The 18,044-nt window shown below is 37.6% G+C and overlaps 1 protein-coding gene across 2 annotated transcripts in view; it reads right to left on the bottom strand.

Moving 5' to 3' along the window:
* Positions 1-1,349: 1,349 nt before the first annotated feature.
* Positions 1,350-18,044, bottom strand: part of SNX9 (sorting nexin 9) — a 56,935-nt gene continuing 40,240 nt past the window's right edge. For both annotated transcript variants that reach the window (XM_030448090.1, XM_030448089.1), the window contains exons 12-18: positions 17,121-17,224; positions 14,245-14,322; positions 8,405-8,481; positions 7,390-7,479; positions 5,850-5,964; positions 4,331-4,422; positions 1,350-3,069 (exon numbers count right to left, since the gene is read on the bottom strand). In XM_030448090.1, coding sequence (XP_030303950.1) covers positions 3,022-3,069; positions 4,331-4,422; positions 5,850-5,964; positions 7,390-7,479; positions 8,405-8,481; positions 14,245-14,322; positions 17,121-17,224 — 604 coding nt within the window. In that variant the 3' untranslated portion in view covers positions 1,350-3,021. The remainder of the gene's footprint in view (positions 3,070-4,330; positions 4,423-5,849; positions 5,965-7,389; positions 7,480-8,404; positions 8,482-14,244; positions 14,323-17,120; positions 17,225-18,044) is intronic.

The raw sequence follows: 18,044 nt of genomic DNA on the forward strand, positions 1-18,044 counted from the left end.
TGATAGGACCAGGGTTAACAGCTCTAAACTTGAAGAGGGTAGATTTAGATTAGGAAGAACTTCTCCACTGTGAGGGTTGAGACACACTGGCACAGGTAGCCCAGGGAAGTTGTGGATGCTCCCTCTCTTGAAGTGTCCAAGGCCAGGCTGGATGAGGCCTTGAGCAACCTGGTCTGGTGGGAGGGGTCCCTACCCATGCAGGAAGTTGGAGCTAGATCATATTTAAGGTCCTTTCCAACCCAAACCATTAAATGATTCTATGAACAAAGTCTGCTGCAGAGAACAAATACAGGTAGCATTCCTCTTCCTACAGCTACATTTTTACTGTTAAAAAATGAATTTAGTATGTTAGCAGTAATGGAATAAGCAATTAAAATTTAAAGTTAAACCAAACAACTAGGGCATTTGATATCTTTTACAATGTCACTGGGATAATGCCAGTGTTTGGCTATACCTTACCCTCCAAGAAAAGTTAGGGCCTTTTGATACTCCAGAATTTAATTATTCAGCTGCCATAAACAAAATTCAGGAGGGCACTGCCCAGGTCTTACTCTAACTTGTTATTCTTGCTTTATGACTGCATCTTCAGTGTGAAGATTTTTTGATGTTCCAAACTCACCCAACCTAACTATACCACTATTCATGTCTAACTGAAAAAACAAATACCAAAGACAATTTAATTTCTGTTCTGGGTCAACACCATGCCAACACAGCCAGGAATACACAGTAGCACTGTGCTCTACTACTTATTTGCAGTCAGGAGGATTCCATCAACCAGGAGCTGGACTGACTTGAATAATGAAAGCTTACAATCTATGCGTAGCCTTTGCCGGTTTGCAGTCACTAGCACTATTATACCATTGAGTTGTGGTGCCTGCTTTATGGAAAACACATGGATGCTTTCTCAGTCCTCAGCTGGCCAGTGCCTAGGATGATGAAAAGCTATACCAAGGATTTGCCTCATACTCCATCAGCCTGTTAAAAAGCAACAAGATGATTCCAAAGAAAAAAAAACAGTCTTGTGGATATACATAAATATTTATTATCAGTTTAACTTCATTTTACTAGAAGTCTTTAAACAGCTTTTTCTTGTTTGCCAAAATATTGCATCTCTGATACAGTTGCTACTGTCATAGCTTCCCTGCACTGGGAATGCAGAACTTACACTTAGATTCCAAAACAATTTATTAAAGATAAAGAACCTTCAGCTTTAGTGCATACGGAGCTATTTAAAGACTGGTAAAAAGACCCCCACCTCCCCTTCCAATTTAAGAGTCTGTTACAAAGAAATTTCATTACCAAAAAAGTGAATATACAAATGCTAAAAAAATGCTGGCTTGAAAAAGTGATTTCAGGATTTACTGTACATATTGTAACAATTTATTATATAAGCTGCTTCTACATGCAAGCAGATCTTACATTTGGTGTAAAACATTTATACACATTCTTTACAATTTGTACATATTTAAATGGCTGTATCAAACAACACAATGCTATGGAATTTTGGAAGCGAACTACTAAAACTGGGAAAAGAGAAAGACCAGGTTTATAAAACGAACAAAACCCATGAGACTGAAAAGCATCTAGGCTTAGGCTTATTCTTGTTTGGTTTCAGGTTATTTAGGCAGACCCAGATTTTCCTTCTTGCACACAAAGATAACATCAATGCAAAACAGAGTAAGGCAACTATTCAACCAGCAGACTGTATCTGTCACTAAGAATGTCTGCCTTCAAAAAAAATCTGATTTTTTTGCTAAAATGTTTGGAGGTTAGGCATATTTTAGCAAAAACTGCATTTCTGCTTTCCTGCTTATGACATTAAATGAATTACTGTAGTTGGTGTCGCTTATGAACAGGATCGTTTCTGGCTTTTTGTTTTGAACAGCCCAGCCCACAGATGATATTTCAGTAGTATGAAAAAGGACACTGGGCCACCTGGTAAGAGATAATGATCAAAGCATAAAGTTTATGTGATCTCTAATGATGTTATTCAGTACTTTTGTCACCTTTTTGCATTAGAAGGAAACAAAATAGTAAAGCCAAGCCAACAGCACAACTGTACTACCACACGGAGACCTGAGCTTAGTTGGAATTTGGGGATGTCTACTAGTTTGGGTTAGATGTTGCAGTGTCCCCTCTGCTGAAACACCTAGAAGGGTCAGGGAGGTAAAAGAAGTTGTCCTTGTACAGCACTGAGGAACCTTATGCCATAACATTGGGGTGGTGTCAAAGTGCTGATACGAAAAACTTTCTCACACCTTTCTGAATGGCTTTTTCCTTCTTTGAACTTTGTCTCTATACACAGTGCATAGCAAGAAAGAATGAGCCTGACATAAGCTCTGAGGTGGTGTGCCACAAGTACAATATTTAGTCAGAAGGAAAAATAGAAAGGGAAGAGTGAATGATCCTTACCAAAAGTCATAACGTGAGCAGTATGCCATGGCTTCATATGGGAAGCAAAACTTAGAACAAAGTGTTCATTCAGGAAATTATCATGAATATGTATGAGAAACATACACAAATATAATTCCTCCCGGCTACTGAATCACTAGACCTTAATTCAATATAATTATATATTAATTTTTTCAAGCTTACCTGCTTTCCCACTTAAGAAAAGATACACATTTGTAGCTCTGATGTTAAGATTTTTTGGAAGACCATGTGATAGGCACAAGTCTGTATAAAGTCCGCGGCAACATATTAGTTTGATAATTTAGATCTCTAAACTCACGGGATTACCTACCTGTTTTTATTTAAATGATACAAATGGGAGAGCATTCAAGATAAGAGAACCCTACCATATGATTTAGGCTGATAAAGTAGCATTTTAAATAATTTTTTTTTCTACAACTGATTTTTGTTGTTGGGGCTTCTTTTTTGGTGGCTTGGATTTGATTTGGTTTTTTTGTTGTTTTGTTTTGCTTTTTGGCTGACAAAGGCTAACAAGTTTTCACTGGCATTGCCCTCAAATTAAAAAAAGCACTTCGGAGTTGTTCTTTGTTGCTGACTACTTCTTATTCTTCACATCACAGGAAAGCGGCTGAGTGCCTGCCTCAGCTTCTGTGCAATCTGAAAGAAAGAAACAGAACGTATTAAATAGTCACTGTGCAGGCTAGGCAATTAAACTAATTGTTCCCTCACTTTTGAAAAACTGAAGTTTCTACTGCAGAATTTTTGTATGAAAGACTCAAAAGTGTTCCATTATATAGGCTTTTCTTCTCATACATACACTTTCTGCCTTGTTCATTTTGTGCTTTCACTGCTCGCGGTTGTGTTGGGAGAAAGTATTGTAGGCAGGAGGATGTATTCATCCTGCCTGCTAGGTTATCTATCCCTGCATTATGCAGGAGGGCTACAAGAACAAAGCCAGATTTTTCATAAACTCCATCTCCCTGCTTAAACAAGACACTTTGGAACAAAGCTCCTGTGCTCTCCCCACACCTTTGGTGGTATCCAGCACCCCACATGTGAACATGGATCTGGTCCCGGTACTGGGGGACAGAGGACTGGTATAGGGAGACTCACAAGGCTGAAATCAGAAGAACTGGGATAGACTGGACAAGTGACTTTAAGAATGTAAGGAGAAACCTACATCTAACCCCATCAGATGTGTCAAAGAAACTGAGCAATGTGGCCTGATGGAGGACCCAAAGTTCTCATACACTAAAGATCCTCTGAAGCCTTGCTATCAAATTTTACTGCTCTAAAGGGCAACCACTTGCTTGCATTACTCCTTTAAGTGATAGAAGTCAGGTTCCATCACAAATTTACATATTTTACCAGCATATCCCAATAGAAAATTTGTTCTCTGGTTTCATTTAAAGGAAAAAAAACCCACAAGGACTGCATGCATAAGAACAATGTTTAATGAGAACTAAGGCTGTAGGTCAAGTGCTCAGAATTAACATAATTAGTAAGTCACCTCAACCACTCCACAAAAGCTTCCTTGCATCCTCCCATCCTATGGGAGGGAAGTTTTGTTACAACTGTTTATTGTTGTATTCCATGCAGCAGATGTTAATGCATATCACAGAACTAAATTTCATTGTAAATTTAGCATTGTCATTGAAAAAAATAATCAAGCTATCAACAACAAAGTTTCACAACAATGTTTTTTAGGTCCAACAGGTATGATATGGTGTAACTATGTACACAGGATAGTATCTATTGGAAAGTATTAACTAATGGGTTTTTTATGTGTACAATCCTTCAAATATCTGCTCTCTGGAAGAGGCTCATATAAAACAATGATTAAGAATTGCAAGTACTTCTTGTAAAAGTAGTGGCATAGCATGTGTCAGGAAAATGGCACTGGAATACTACACCTTACCGTTTCATAGAACTGTGCCTGCTGCTCCAAATACAGACGAATGACGCTGTTGTAGTCATAAATCCGGTTACTGTGAAAGTGATTCATCTCAGCTGCAATTAGACCCAGGAGGCAGATTATTTAAGAGAAGCATTTGTAACTACCAACAGCTTCACTCATTTCAGATCAGTTACTGGGTAAAAACTTGTGTTCATCCCTGTCAGCAGAGTTACTGTTCTCATGCTTCCACAACCTGTTTTGCCTGCAGCACTCAAGCTATGATGGAATTGTTCATAAAATTAGTAGGGTGTCAATTACTCATTGCTAAAATACAGATACTTCCTGGATAAAGCCAGGCCCTTGTTACATACTCAAGTGTACAAAGATTTGATGAAGAATACAATCAGGATTTTCTCCTACTGATGTAACTGCTCTTCCCTGAAGTGTTCTCAACAGAATTTGGCTAGGATATTCAGATTTCCAAGGGTATACATACCAATTCGCAAGGCACATATTTTGGGGGGAAAAAAAAAAAAAAAGAGACCAGTAGTCTCTAACCCATTATTAACTGAGACTATTTTAGTAGAAAACCAAGAAACAGCATTATTGAATCCATTAACACCTTTCACCACTTTCTGTGTTAGACCATAGCTTTTGGCTGAAATAAAGAGTTAAATATATTCTGAGATACCAACAGGGAAAGAAGAAATATTCTAGATCAGAAAGTCATTCTAGATGCTTCTTCCATGATTACCACTTATACAGCACAGCCCTCTTGCATCATTGTGGATGCAAGCAAAGGATGTAGGGTCTTTCAGTCTTCATTTTTAAAGTAAATTTTTTGTTTGCCACTGATTTTTCCTGTAAAATGCTGAGCACTCTTGGCCTTAAGTCAGCTAAAAATGGATGCAGCTCCCTCAGCAACAAGTACTCTTGAAGTTAGTAGCAGGATGCACTTAAGGGCTTGAAATCCTGCAGGACTGAGCCTTGACTTCTTACTTTCCCATTTTTTTCAAGTGCAGTGTGCTACACCTTATATTTGCAACTTCTCTCATCTAACGAAGGAAAAGTTCATTTAAACAAAATCCAGGAAATAAAGTCTTATTCACAAGAACATGACTCTCAACGGGTCACATCTGACTAAACCATGAGTCAGAAAAACACAACTGCATGTGATGAAATGCCCCCTGCAACAAGGCCCATGCTTTTTTGTTTGAGACACTATTGCTTAAAAATTAAAGAATTGGTCTCGGTTGGTTGCTTTGTTTGTTTGGTCCTTAACTGCTTAATATCTCGATTTCCAAAACATTTATACTGGTATTGCAGAGGATATGAGTTGAAATAAAGCAATGGACAAAATAACCACAATTTTAGGAAAATCTAAGCAAGTCACACACACAAAAACACCAAAAAACCCAAACGCACACCTAGCTCTTATTTTCATTCCTGGTAGGACAAAGATTCTCTTTCAAAGTTTGTTACTTAAAAGGCATCCTTCAGTGGTCTACAACATTGCCATCCAGCCCAAGATTTGGTTTACCTTGTAGTGCATAAGCCATGGTGCTCACACGTTTCACCATATTTTGTTTGTCTTGTGGTGTTATTTTACTGGTTGCAACTAATTTATCACTTTCCTTCACTCTTTCTATTGCTCCCTGTAGAAACCAAATGGAGAAGGATTAAAAGGGTAGATTTAAAAAGTAGTCAACGTAAATGTCTTCATAGTAATTTAAACATCACTGGTGATATTCTGAGCTTGAACAACACAAAAATACACCCCATGACTGATTCTGCCTTCCCACATCAGTTGGTTATTTCCCTCCACTGCTTGCAAGAGTCCTAACAGCTTGAAAAAAGTGACTTTGAACACAGGCATGGGCACAGTCACTAGGAAACTGGGTTTGGTAAAGGCAGTAATGCACAAGGAGATATAGAGAAAGGACAAAAGAACCAAGACTCAAAATAGAGATGACCAACACAACAGACACCCAAAAGCCTCAAACTACCAAATACCTGTGAAACCTTTTGTACACATTATGCAACAAAAGACAACATAAACTACTCTCCAAGTGACTACAACTCAAGACTTTTCAATTCAGGAAAATCCTTGTGTCACAAAAACAACAAGCATAAAAAGAAATGCTTCCCCCTTCTCAATGCATTTGTGCCAAACTACATTCAAAAGAATCTATTTACACATCTGTTGGCAGTAGGCTTACATTTCAAATTTTAAAAACACTTCTCCTTTTATGGTATATTTCCCCAAGGATTCTGTGGGATGAGGAGCCATAAATGTCCTGAAGAAAGAATACACAAATCTGATACTTTTTTTTTGTAGTTGTTACTCTCAGTAGGATGTTCTTGTTTCATACATTTAACACTCTAAGTGGTAAAATACTCAAGTACTTGGTTAGTACTTTTATAATATAAATATAAAAATATCATTTATATTTTTAGTTTCCTCAGATATGTTACTGCAGGCACATAAACATAAGGAAAGCTCTAGGACCAAAAAAACCTAGAATATCCAAAACTAGAAACAATGGCCAAATTTGTTGTTTTATTATTTGATGCCTTTCATGTTGCAGAGAGAAAAGTGGTTGTTTTTTGTTGCTTGTGGGTTTTTTGTCCCAATACTTAGCCCTATTATCTTTTTTTTTTAATATTAAAGAAACTTCTAGACAGTGCATGATTATCTATCATACAGTAAGCTATCCATGTTAGAGTGCACAGGTTTTACTGCAATACTGAAAAATGGCTTATTATCAGCTACAATACAAGACTCAAATACTACAAATTTACACTACTGCTATTCACCACACAGGACTGTGAAGTTAACCTTAAAGTTATGAAGTTTCTAGTGTTCTACTGTAGCAAAAAGTCATAATATTCTCAAATGTCAAGACAAGTTCTGACTTCCCTACTCTCAGAGTTTTTTTTATTTTAGAGATCAACATGCCAGAGTCACTGCAACTTTGTGTTTCTGGAAGCAGAGGCCATGTAAATGCCATGTACTATACCACCACTTGCTTTAGATCCTCCTAATGCCCAAACCTTAAGAGGAAAGGCCCCTCACATACCTTATGAGCTCCAATGATATCAGGGAAGCAACCAAGAAATCCTTTATATTCATGATTTGTTTCCATCAAAAAGTGAAGATCTTTCTTGGGCTAGTAAATAAAGTATAAACATTAGTAAAAGTATCAGTGGCATAGTATCATCACAGAAAAAAAATACAATACCAAAAAAAGGATGAAAGAAAAAAGGGAAGGAAAGGATAATTCTTAATTGTTTGTTGCAAGGTTTTAATATTTTAAAGGGTTCCTATTAAAATGCAAGCTCTTTGGAGGAAGGTGCTGAGCACCAGCGAGGAGATGCTTCTGTTCTTTATTTTACTCAACACTAACTTACAAAGCAAGAGGGTTTGCCTCAAATCTTCACTGCAGAGGAGTTACCAGTCCTAGTAACAATACTATTAAGCCACAGTCTCATTGCATACAGATATCTACTTGCACAGGTGCATCTCCCTAGCTACTGACTTGCGAAGCTGTTTTAAGGATTTCCAGACTTAACTTTGAGATTAAGAGGATCTGCATTTTGAAGACATAATAAGTCTTAATACACTGGATATCAATTTATTACTTGAATGCTGACACCAGTAAGGATTTACTTAAACTATATTTTAACTAAAACAAAGATGACAATTAAAACCAAGACAATGAAATGCAGCAATATCTGAAGGGGGAAAGTAGAAACCCTATTCTTGATTAAATCTCATTCTTTTATTATTCTGGAGACAACTTGCAAAACAAATATTTTAAGGAAAAAATTATCATTTTTATCAGTAGTATTTTCTGAAAACAGAAAGTGATCTTTCTGATCCAAGAGGAGTATCATTCCATCACATTCCCCCAAAACTGATACATAGTAGAAAAGAAGATCAAAGTGCATTTAAAAGTATCAATAGTAATTTCATTTAACTGGTCTGCAGCACTAGCAGGTACGTTTTAATAGAAAAGAAAAAAGAAGTCAGAAGTGATCCAAATAGATGATATGTTTCTTCTCACTACACCAATGCATTCATAATATTCCTACCTGATCTGCTACAAGACTGGCAATTTCTTCATAGGTTTTTCCTGCTTCTGTTATTGCTCCATTGAGATCAGATTCTCCTAAAAGTAAGCATCAGTGTTCAAATTACACTAAATCAAATATAGCAAGAAATTTATCTTGACTCAAGGCAAATTTCTAAAATAGCTTATTTTACAGTAATAAATGACAACTCATTGTATTATAACCAGTAGTTATAAAGAGGTTAGAAAAATATTGATAGTTTTTATACCATTAAGGAAGGAAAACATTGAAGATCTTGTAGAAATGAGTGCTAAAGGCACTGTGTAAACATTCTTCCACCATAGCACTAACACTGTTCATTTCCACCTTTTATAATTATGTATAGCTTAAATACACAGATATTCATCCACACGGGGCAACAGTAAACTTACCATAAAGGGAGGGAATGGAGAATGAGGACACTAGTAGATAAACTAACAAAGCTGAAATGACTCCTACTGTTCTGATTTTTAATAAAGGATTTTCATACCTGATAAGTAGTAAATCCTCCTCAATGCCTCCATGGGGCAGTGATGCCTGCCCTAAGCTCTCCAGCAGTCCTAGACCATAATTGTTGCAAGAGAAGCAGGAGACAGCTTTTCCCTTGCCAACAAGATTTCTTTCTCTCCAGGGAACTCTTGGATAACATTTTCAAGCTGTGTAAGTCACTGCTTTTGAGAGAGTTTCTGATCTATTTCATATGATGATGAAAATGAAAGGGCCCCGCAAACTACACTTAAAAATACAGACATCACCACAAATACTAAGCTAGACAATACCACAAGTGCTCAAAACACTGTACTACTAGCAGGACATGGCTATGTGGGACAAAGATGGAAACAAGCCTTACATTCTTGGCTTTTTCATGCCACTTCACCATTCCAAAACAACACAGGTTTTTCCTCTCCTTGTTAGCGTGTCCAAAGCATGTAGTCAACAGTAGGGAAAGCAAATTGAGGTAGAGAAAGGGGAAGGTATAATTTGCAGATACTTAATGCTATTTAAAGAAAAAAAAATATTTTTCTCATCCTTTCAGGCATGTCTTGATATCAAGCAGCAGTTAGTCTTTTACAAACATTTTGGTTTTATTCTATAAACATTAATCAGAGACTTAATAAAATAGATGATTGGTAATTTTCAATTAGTGATTAGTTTGAACATATGTCAGAGATTTATTAGATAGCCTTCCTTCATTTTAGCATGTCCTAAAGGAAATAAGGTATTGACTAAATGTTGCTCCAGTACTATCAATCAATTCTTACTTTACATTAGACATGGTTTCATAAAGTCTGAGGGAAAGATATTGATCCTAAAAACTACTAAGTCTAGCAACACAAATGCCAAACAAATTTATTTGTGCCCTATTTGGGTCTCTAGGGATTAAAAAAAACCAAACAATAAAACCAACACAAAATCCAATATTGAGACCTAAGAGGTACATAATGCAGAAGATAGCTTCACATTGCTGTAAAACAGTAGAAGAATTTCTGGGAGGTCAATTTCATTAAGTCAGTTAAAATTAATTTTATTATTTCAGAATTCCTTATGTCTGCCCAGAAACAACCTTTAAGTAAATGCTGCTTAGGCAACCGACTCAAACATTCTGTGATAAAACACAGAATCATAGAATTTTCTGCGTTGAAAGGGACCTTTGGATCATGTAGTTCCAACCCCCCTGTCGTGGGCAGGGACACCTCCCACTAGATCACATTGCTCAGAGCCTCATCCAGCCTGGCCTTAAGACATTCCAGGGATGGGGGGTTTCCAGCACCTCTCTGGGCAACCTGTTCCAGTGTCTCACCACCCTCATGGTGAAGAACTTCCTAACAGCTAAGTTAAATCTAAAACATGGTGCGACTTTAATTAGTCAGATGTCAAGTTAGCCTGATGTAGATGTTAATTTTGTAATACCATAGAAGATGATGACTTGTCCTATCTAAGCAAAAAGAGGAAGACTGTGTTTATTTGAGAGAGAAAAATTTGCCCTGTCTTTGCAGAATGCATTTAAATGACCTTCATACATTGGAGCTTCCAAGAATCTAGACAAGCCCTTAAAACACCAATCCTATTTCATTTGAGGACATCAGAGCACAAAGCCAGCTTCTGGAAGGCACAGGCATTAAGAGTTTCTACTACTATCATTCACACTCCTCCAGAAGTAAGGGTAGGAAACAGTATATATAGAAGTTGTTTCAGACAGTGGATCCCAACAATAACCAGGCACACACGTGGCAGAAGAGTATCTGCAGCTCCTCAACACTCTATCCTTTTCTTCTACATCTGTTTTCAGACAGTGGCAGAGTAGTTTAAAGAGTCAGATCTCTAACCTGCTGCACCAAGTTCTAACACATTATCATCACTGTAACACCATGCTCAGCCACTCCTTCCCCAGACTGGGCCACCTTGTCAGATATACTGCATGCAACCCTCATGCTCCCTCATTGGGGTAACTTGAATTCCAGCAGCAGATTCATCCCAGTCACTACTGGCAGCACTTTCTCGGACAGAGCCAAGTTTCTTGCATTCTGAGTTTCTGAGCAGATGCAATAGTGGGAATGGGCTTCTTAAGCTGTGAAAGCTGAGATGGGTCCCAGGATGTCAGAGGTTCTTTAATCAGTGGAAAAGCAGAAAGCCTCATATGCTGTTGACATTTACCAAAAATAATGGGGGGGAGAGCATTACATACTTCCTCACAAGAAACAGGGAGCTTAAAAGCTTTGACTAAAGGCAGCTGTAAAAAGAACAGTTAAAATGGTAATATTCTACATATATTTTGACTCATCCATGGGAAAAAAATGATATTTTCATTCATCTACAGGCCTGCATGCTGTGATAGGGAGATGAAGGCTGATGTAAAACTATGAGAAGTCTTCCAGAGAAATTTAGCAGAGTTTCTCCTAGCAGCTCAATTGCCAGCAAATGCATGATTTTCACCTCTGCAGGTATATGCCTTTCACCAAGGCATACTGAGAGAACTAATATTCTGTATGGCTTTATTAGGGCAACAGATTTTTTTATTTTTTGTCAAGAAGTGGTTTTGGTTTGCTTTCTTTCAAAGTATGTTTAAACAGAATCTAGGAGTAGGAAACAGATCAAGCTTACTGTATTCACGAGCTACTTGTAGCAAGAATTTTCTTGAGCAGCATACTTATACTGATAACATTCAGTGCACACAAGCAGCTTGGCAAGCAAAATGTGCCTATTGCTAGCTGGCAGAATAATTAAGCTTACATGCAACTGCCTAACAAAATTCTTGAGGGGTGATGTAGGATTAGGATATCTTACTATGGTTGAATGGCATACCACAGCCATTCACATTTTCTTAATTTAGGAGAAGGACTCACCCAGATTTGGTGCCACAAGAGAAACCATGCTCTTTAAGGCTGTATTAACTTATGAGCACTGTGTGATGCAAGAGGACAGGCAACGTAGTGACAGCCTGCAAGACACTTCTGGGCATATTCCAGAACTGTCCAAAATGCCTTTTTGGACTAGGATCAAAAGCATGTATTCTTTAAAATGACTGGACAGTACATAGGCCCATGGCCACGTGAAGTGTGAACCTCTCAATGTAGTCTTTATAGTTTCAAAGGTACCCTTGCCTCTGCAAAAACTGGGGACAGATTCCTAATCTGCTGCCAGTTAATTCAAGAGGCTCATTCTGAAGCATAAGAAAAGGGGCTTGAGTGAGTCAGACTAACAGGTGCATCTTGCCTGGTACAGCCTTAAACATCTTATGCTAGAAAAGAGAAGAGAAGGTAGCAGACATTCACAACACATAATAAAGGTTTGTAGAGCCAACAGGCAGCATTTATGAAGGGTAAGGACAATAGATAAACCCCATCCCAGCTATGCAACCAACCAATGGTGTTTCAGTAAATCAGAAGTTAGCTATCATTAGCTGGAAATGCTAATGCCATCCAATCAGTCATTGCAATTGTCAGTGGATTGTATGTGTAAACTCTCAGAACTCAAATATTGGGGGGAAAAAAAAAAAAGGTATGAAGAGATGCAACTCTCAACAGAAACTGAACTGAAAGCCTTCAAGTGTGGCTGAAGAAGCCATTCCTCTTTACCAACAGCCCAGAAAAAACAACCCATTCTCAGCCTGGCTAGTATTTCTTCATTTGAAGGAATAGGTTTATGTCCATGCCTTACCCCTGGCAAAAGAATTTGTGTTATAGTCCAAACAATTTTCAATTCTTTCGAAAGAATTCTTCATACCTGGCTAGGATTTAGTTTTCTGAACCATGGTAAGAGTACATATCTAAGCAAACTTTGTTCTCATATCCAGAAGTAACCTTTAAGGCAATATGCTATGTTATGATTCTAAGTAAGCAGCCACGCTGTTAAGTACAGGACAAAGATAAGAATAAACAACAGGGACTATGCCCATTTTCAATGTTTCCAGCAGCAGAGACCCTGAGTTTCATAAGTGGCTGTATTTTAATACACAGTTTATAGGACAAAAAAAAAGCTTTAAGAATACAAAGCAAGGAATAGATGAGTAATCAGAGTGGGTACTGGTCAAGTAGAAGTCCTCAGATGGAAAGATTTCAGGAAGCCTCTATGCTGTAACATTATAAGGTTTTAGAACAGAGCAATTTTGCCATTAAGGCTACGAAAAAACCCAATAGTTCACAAGAGCATTCCAGAGAAAATGGGTTCAATTAGAAAATAGACTGGGATATGAAGAAATATTTTCCAGTTATCTGGAAAACCTCAGCAGAAGTTAACACACCAAAACAGGATTTTAAGTTTGGGCTAAAGACTGAGTATATTTTAGGAGAACTTTGAGCAACTCCTTTTTCTTCCCACAACTTTCATACTTAACAAGACAGGCTCTATTTTTGGGGCTCTTGAAGAAGGAAAGGCGAGGACAAGAAAAGGCTTCCGTGGCTAACCTTCCAGCCCACATAATTGTTCCCCAAAATCTTGTAATTCCATCCTCCTGAGGAGTCATCTTTTCATGAAGTCACACAATAGCCCTGTGACTACTGTGAGTTATTTTTAAGGCCACATTATCATAGAATCATAGAATTGGCTGGGTTGGAAGGGACCTCAGAGATCATCAAGTCCAACCCTTGATCCACTACCGCCGCAGTTACCAGACCATGGCACTGAGTGCCACATCCAGTCTCTTTTTAAATATCTCCAGGGACGGAGAATCCACTACTTCCCTGGGCAGCCCATTCCAATGCCTGATCACCCTCTCGGTAAAGAAATTCTTTCTAATCTCCAACCTAAACCTCCCCTGGCACAACTTAAGACCGTGCCCTCTTGTCTTGCTGAGAGTTGCCTGGGAAGAGACCAACCCCCACCTGGCTACACCCTCCTTTCAGGGAGTTGTAGAGAGTGATGAGGTCTCCCCTGAGCCTCTTCTTCTCCAGGCTGAACACCCCCAGCTCCCTCAGCCTCACCTCACAGGACTTGTGCTGGAGTCCCTTCACCAGCCTGGTTGCCCTCCTTTGGACCTGCTCCAGGACCTCAATATCCTTCCTGAATATATCCCTTTCCTTTGATATTACAAAAAAATGCTACAGCATGTTCTGTTAGTCAGGTCAGTGACCAGATTAATCTAATCTAATCTATCTAGCTAATTAAGCTAATCTCCACCACCATCCCATGATTGTACAGTGAGAGAAAGTAAGATTGTAGACTGGAACATAAAAAAACCCTTAAATACACACAGGAAAACCAATTCTTAGTAACATATTTGACATCTAAAGTTAAGAGTAAAGTATTAAGATTTTTAGCAAAAAAATGTACCATGATGTAATTAAAATATATTTTGTTAAGTACAAATGAAGCTACAGAATTACCTTGGTATCCACTCGTGCTAAAGACCAGTGCCAGGCTCTGCAATGCTTTTCCTATCTTCTGGTATTCCTTTGGTAATGCTGGATGGGGCAGAAAGATGGGGAAAACAGGGAAACAGAAGAAAAAACCCACAAGGGTAAGTGAGACTAAATCAGAAGCATTTCCAAAGCTTGATAGAAGCAGATGTCAAAAACAACTAAGTTTTATATTTCCACTAGTAAAGCATTTACAATCACTTTCTTATTCCCTCCCCTGCTAAAGATGTTCCAAAATTCAATAAAACAATCACAATTTGGATTCTTAAAAGCCACAAACAGTTGGGTAAACTGTCTGACTGCTATAAAAGGAAAAAAAAAAAATCTTTCTGCACTCCTAGCTCAGTCTTCCTGTGCATACAGTGAGATTTTTTTTCTTCCCCTCATAAACAGGCTTTACCTTCCCAGGGGTTCAGGTGAGGTGGGAGAAGTGCTGCAGTGATATAGAAAACAGATCTCATAAATATTTTAAGAGGTGGGATTACCACAGACCTATAATACCTAAACTCTCCCCAAATAATGAATTTTATATTGAAATAATTAATTTTATATTGAAAAGCACTGGAAGCCAAGATTATCTAGGGACAAAAATTTACGTATCTGAATAATAGAATTCATTTTTACAATATATTTTTGAAAATGTGCATAAATTGCTTCCTCATAATGAAGTCAATAAGCTGTGACTTATGAATGCATAGATGATTAGCACTTTGAGTACAACTGCCACAGGGCCTAAAAAGCAATCTGAAAAATTAAAGTGATTTTTTTTATAAGCTACCTATGCTAGCAGAAAAAAACTAACTAGATCACAGAATGTTAGGGGTTGGGAGGTACCTCAAAGAATCAGAGTCCAACTCCCCTGCCAGAGTAGGATCACCTAGTATAGGTCACACAGATGTGCTTTTTGTTTTCAAACATTTGTATTCAGAAGGTACACTGTCCTGGTAAATAACCAGTTTTTCAGTTGCTCTAGCCTCCCATACAATCTGCTTTTGCCAAGAAACTCCTTTGTGGCATTAAAAGGAAAACCACAAAACCAAAACAACAACAACAAAAACAACCCAAAAACACCCCTCCTAAACTTCACAATTTTACTGATTATCTTTGACCTAGTTCTTGCCCAAAAGTTGGATTATTTATAACAAGTGTTATTTCTTATACAACAGGTACCTTTCAGATTACTAGAGTTCTGTTATCAGCCATTAACTTGTTACTGAATCCCCAGTGGAAACTTCAGTGAAAAATGTTTGGTTTCTTTTCATTTGCATTTAGCAAATTTTCACTCTCAATCATTTTAAATAATGGAATGCACATAATTATTGTTCAGAAAGGGTAAAAAATACTTCTGACTAGCAGCTGGGACTAGAGCTGACAGGGAACTTAAAACCTAAGAGAGATTACTGACATTCTTCAGTTTTGCATGTCCCTATATTTACCAATTTCCCTTTACTATTCAGTATGAATGTGTGAAAAGTTGAAATTTTCAATGCAGTCACATCTGATCTATTGCATTTATGCTGGCTTATAGCTGTAACTATTAGAAGAGTCATACCTAAAGCACCAGTGTGGTAAGTTGAGAGACTTTAGCAGTGAACGAAATACTGAATGGCTAAGAAAAAGTCACAGCCAGCCCTTAACTATGGTGGGTTCTGATCAGTGGTTCTGTAACTGTAAAGCAATGCTGCTTTACCAGTCTCATCTGAGGGAACTTATTCCTTTCTCTGTACTTTGCTTACCCTTTGGTAACATATAGAAATGGGATCTGAACAACGCCAGAGCTCTCTTCTGTGTTAGACTACTTTTGAACGCAGGAAGATCAGTAATGTGTAGAAGGAAACCCTTTTATTCCAAGTGGAGTAACTAATTTAAAGCTCATATCCTACAGATACAAGGTCTAATGTAATCACTACCAGAAAAGAGTGGGGTTACGTATTTCCCATTCCCTCTGGTCAGCTCCAGATACTCAAATACAATGTTAGATTAGAAAGCAGCAAAGGTAACTTCAGGTTACTTAAGGTAACTTTGAGGTAACTCAAGGAGATGTACTTACTCCCAACTCTGGGCTTTTGTTTTTGTGGGATTAAAAAAAATAAATAAAAATGGAGGAGGTTTGAGGAGATTTATGTGATAGGTCTTTGGTTGCTGGACACTACAGCCTGCCCTGAAGTGCCTCTGATTATGATCCTCAACTGTAGTACCTGCTTCCTTTCAATAGCTGCCTTGTGGTGGCCACAAACACTGAACACTGCTGTGGACTAGGAAATTAGAGCCCAGGCAGAGTCATAGGGACTTGGTGTGAAGTTCTGCAACCCTAAATATCTGTGGGAAGGAAGAGACAAGATAGGAGAAAAAGAATTGGGCTAAAGATTAAGTTAAAATCAAGTTGGTTTTTCTTTTTCTTTTTTTTTTTTTTTTTTTTTTTTAAACTTATTTCATCTTTAAATCACTCCTCCTGGCATGCAAGAATCCTAAATAAGGGGTTAATAAAATGCAATGGTGTATGATTTCATCAAATAAACAGGTCTACTTCGCCCATGTCACTAAAATGTAGAGAAATGACAAATACATGAGAACTTTTAACATTTTTAAACCTATGGGCAGGGACCAGATATTTCTGTTATGAGAAAAAGAAAAAAACCCCAAAACCGCAAACAAAAAGACTTGCACAATTTATGCTGTCAGACACTGAAAGCAGATAGAATGCCACACAATTCTTGTGATAATTTAGGATTTCCTTTAGTTTTAAGGGATGCATTGAATTATAAACAACAAAATTAGCAACAAAAAAACCCGCAGAGAAAAGCAAGACAGAAATGACAGCTGAGTTCAGAAATGACACTTACGCCCTGTACACCTCTTCCAGTGCTCTTGTCCCACTGTCAGCAGCTCTCTAACTCCATCATCCATTGCTTTGGTGAACCTACCCACAGCATCACATTTCTGTTCTCTGTGGTGTTTGGAAAAAGCAAAAACAAAAAGCAGATTAATAGATGCATTAGGCTAACTTTAAATGCAATGTTTTGTATTGCCAACTACATCTTAAAAAGAAATCTAATAAATAAATAAATAATCTAATAAATAAATTCCTTGAAAATACCTTCCATTTCACTCAAGTCAGAATTTTGCTCTTTAGATACCAGCATTTTACATTATATTCCAGATCCCCTGCCTCCCATAAAATATGAGGTACTGGACTATCATTTTTACTATAGTTAGTTACCTTAAAGAAAAAAACAAAACAAAACAGAAAGACCCCATATTGACAGGAAATTAGGTGTTAGAATAACAGAAGTATCAAAATTCATTAACAACAAATTAAAAAAATATCTGGACAAATTATTTTCTTTAAAGTCTCAAATAGGTAAATAATATAGCAGTTGTTTTAGGGAAATATATATACATAACTATTATACTGACAATACTGATGTGATCACTTGTGTTAGAGAGGGGGAAAAAAAATCAATGGTGCTCAAAAGAGAAATCAGAATTAGTATATGTCATCCCTTATCAAGCATGTTTTCATGCAGCTATCAAAGCTTTCCATTAATATAGCACTACATGAACAGCAATGCTCTGTGAACTCCACAAAAAACCCCTAGACATATTATTTTCTAATTTTCAATAAGAATTATTCGAACTGCATCACATCTTTCAACTGCTTTCTGCCAAAACCTTTATGAGACAGCCCTCACAGCAAGGCAGTTCCCCAGAGATTCCCTAAGAGATTCTTCAAAGCCAGGGAGGCAGCTCCAGCTGTGGCCCAAGCA

This window comes from Calypte anna, chromosome 3 (assembly GCF_003957555.1).
Source record: "Calypte anna isolate BGI_N300 chromosome 3, bCalAnn1_v1.p, whole genome shotgun sequence".
NCBI lineage: Eukaryota > Metazoa > Chordata > Aves > Apodiformes > Trochilidae > Calypte > Calypte anna.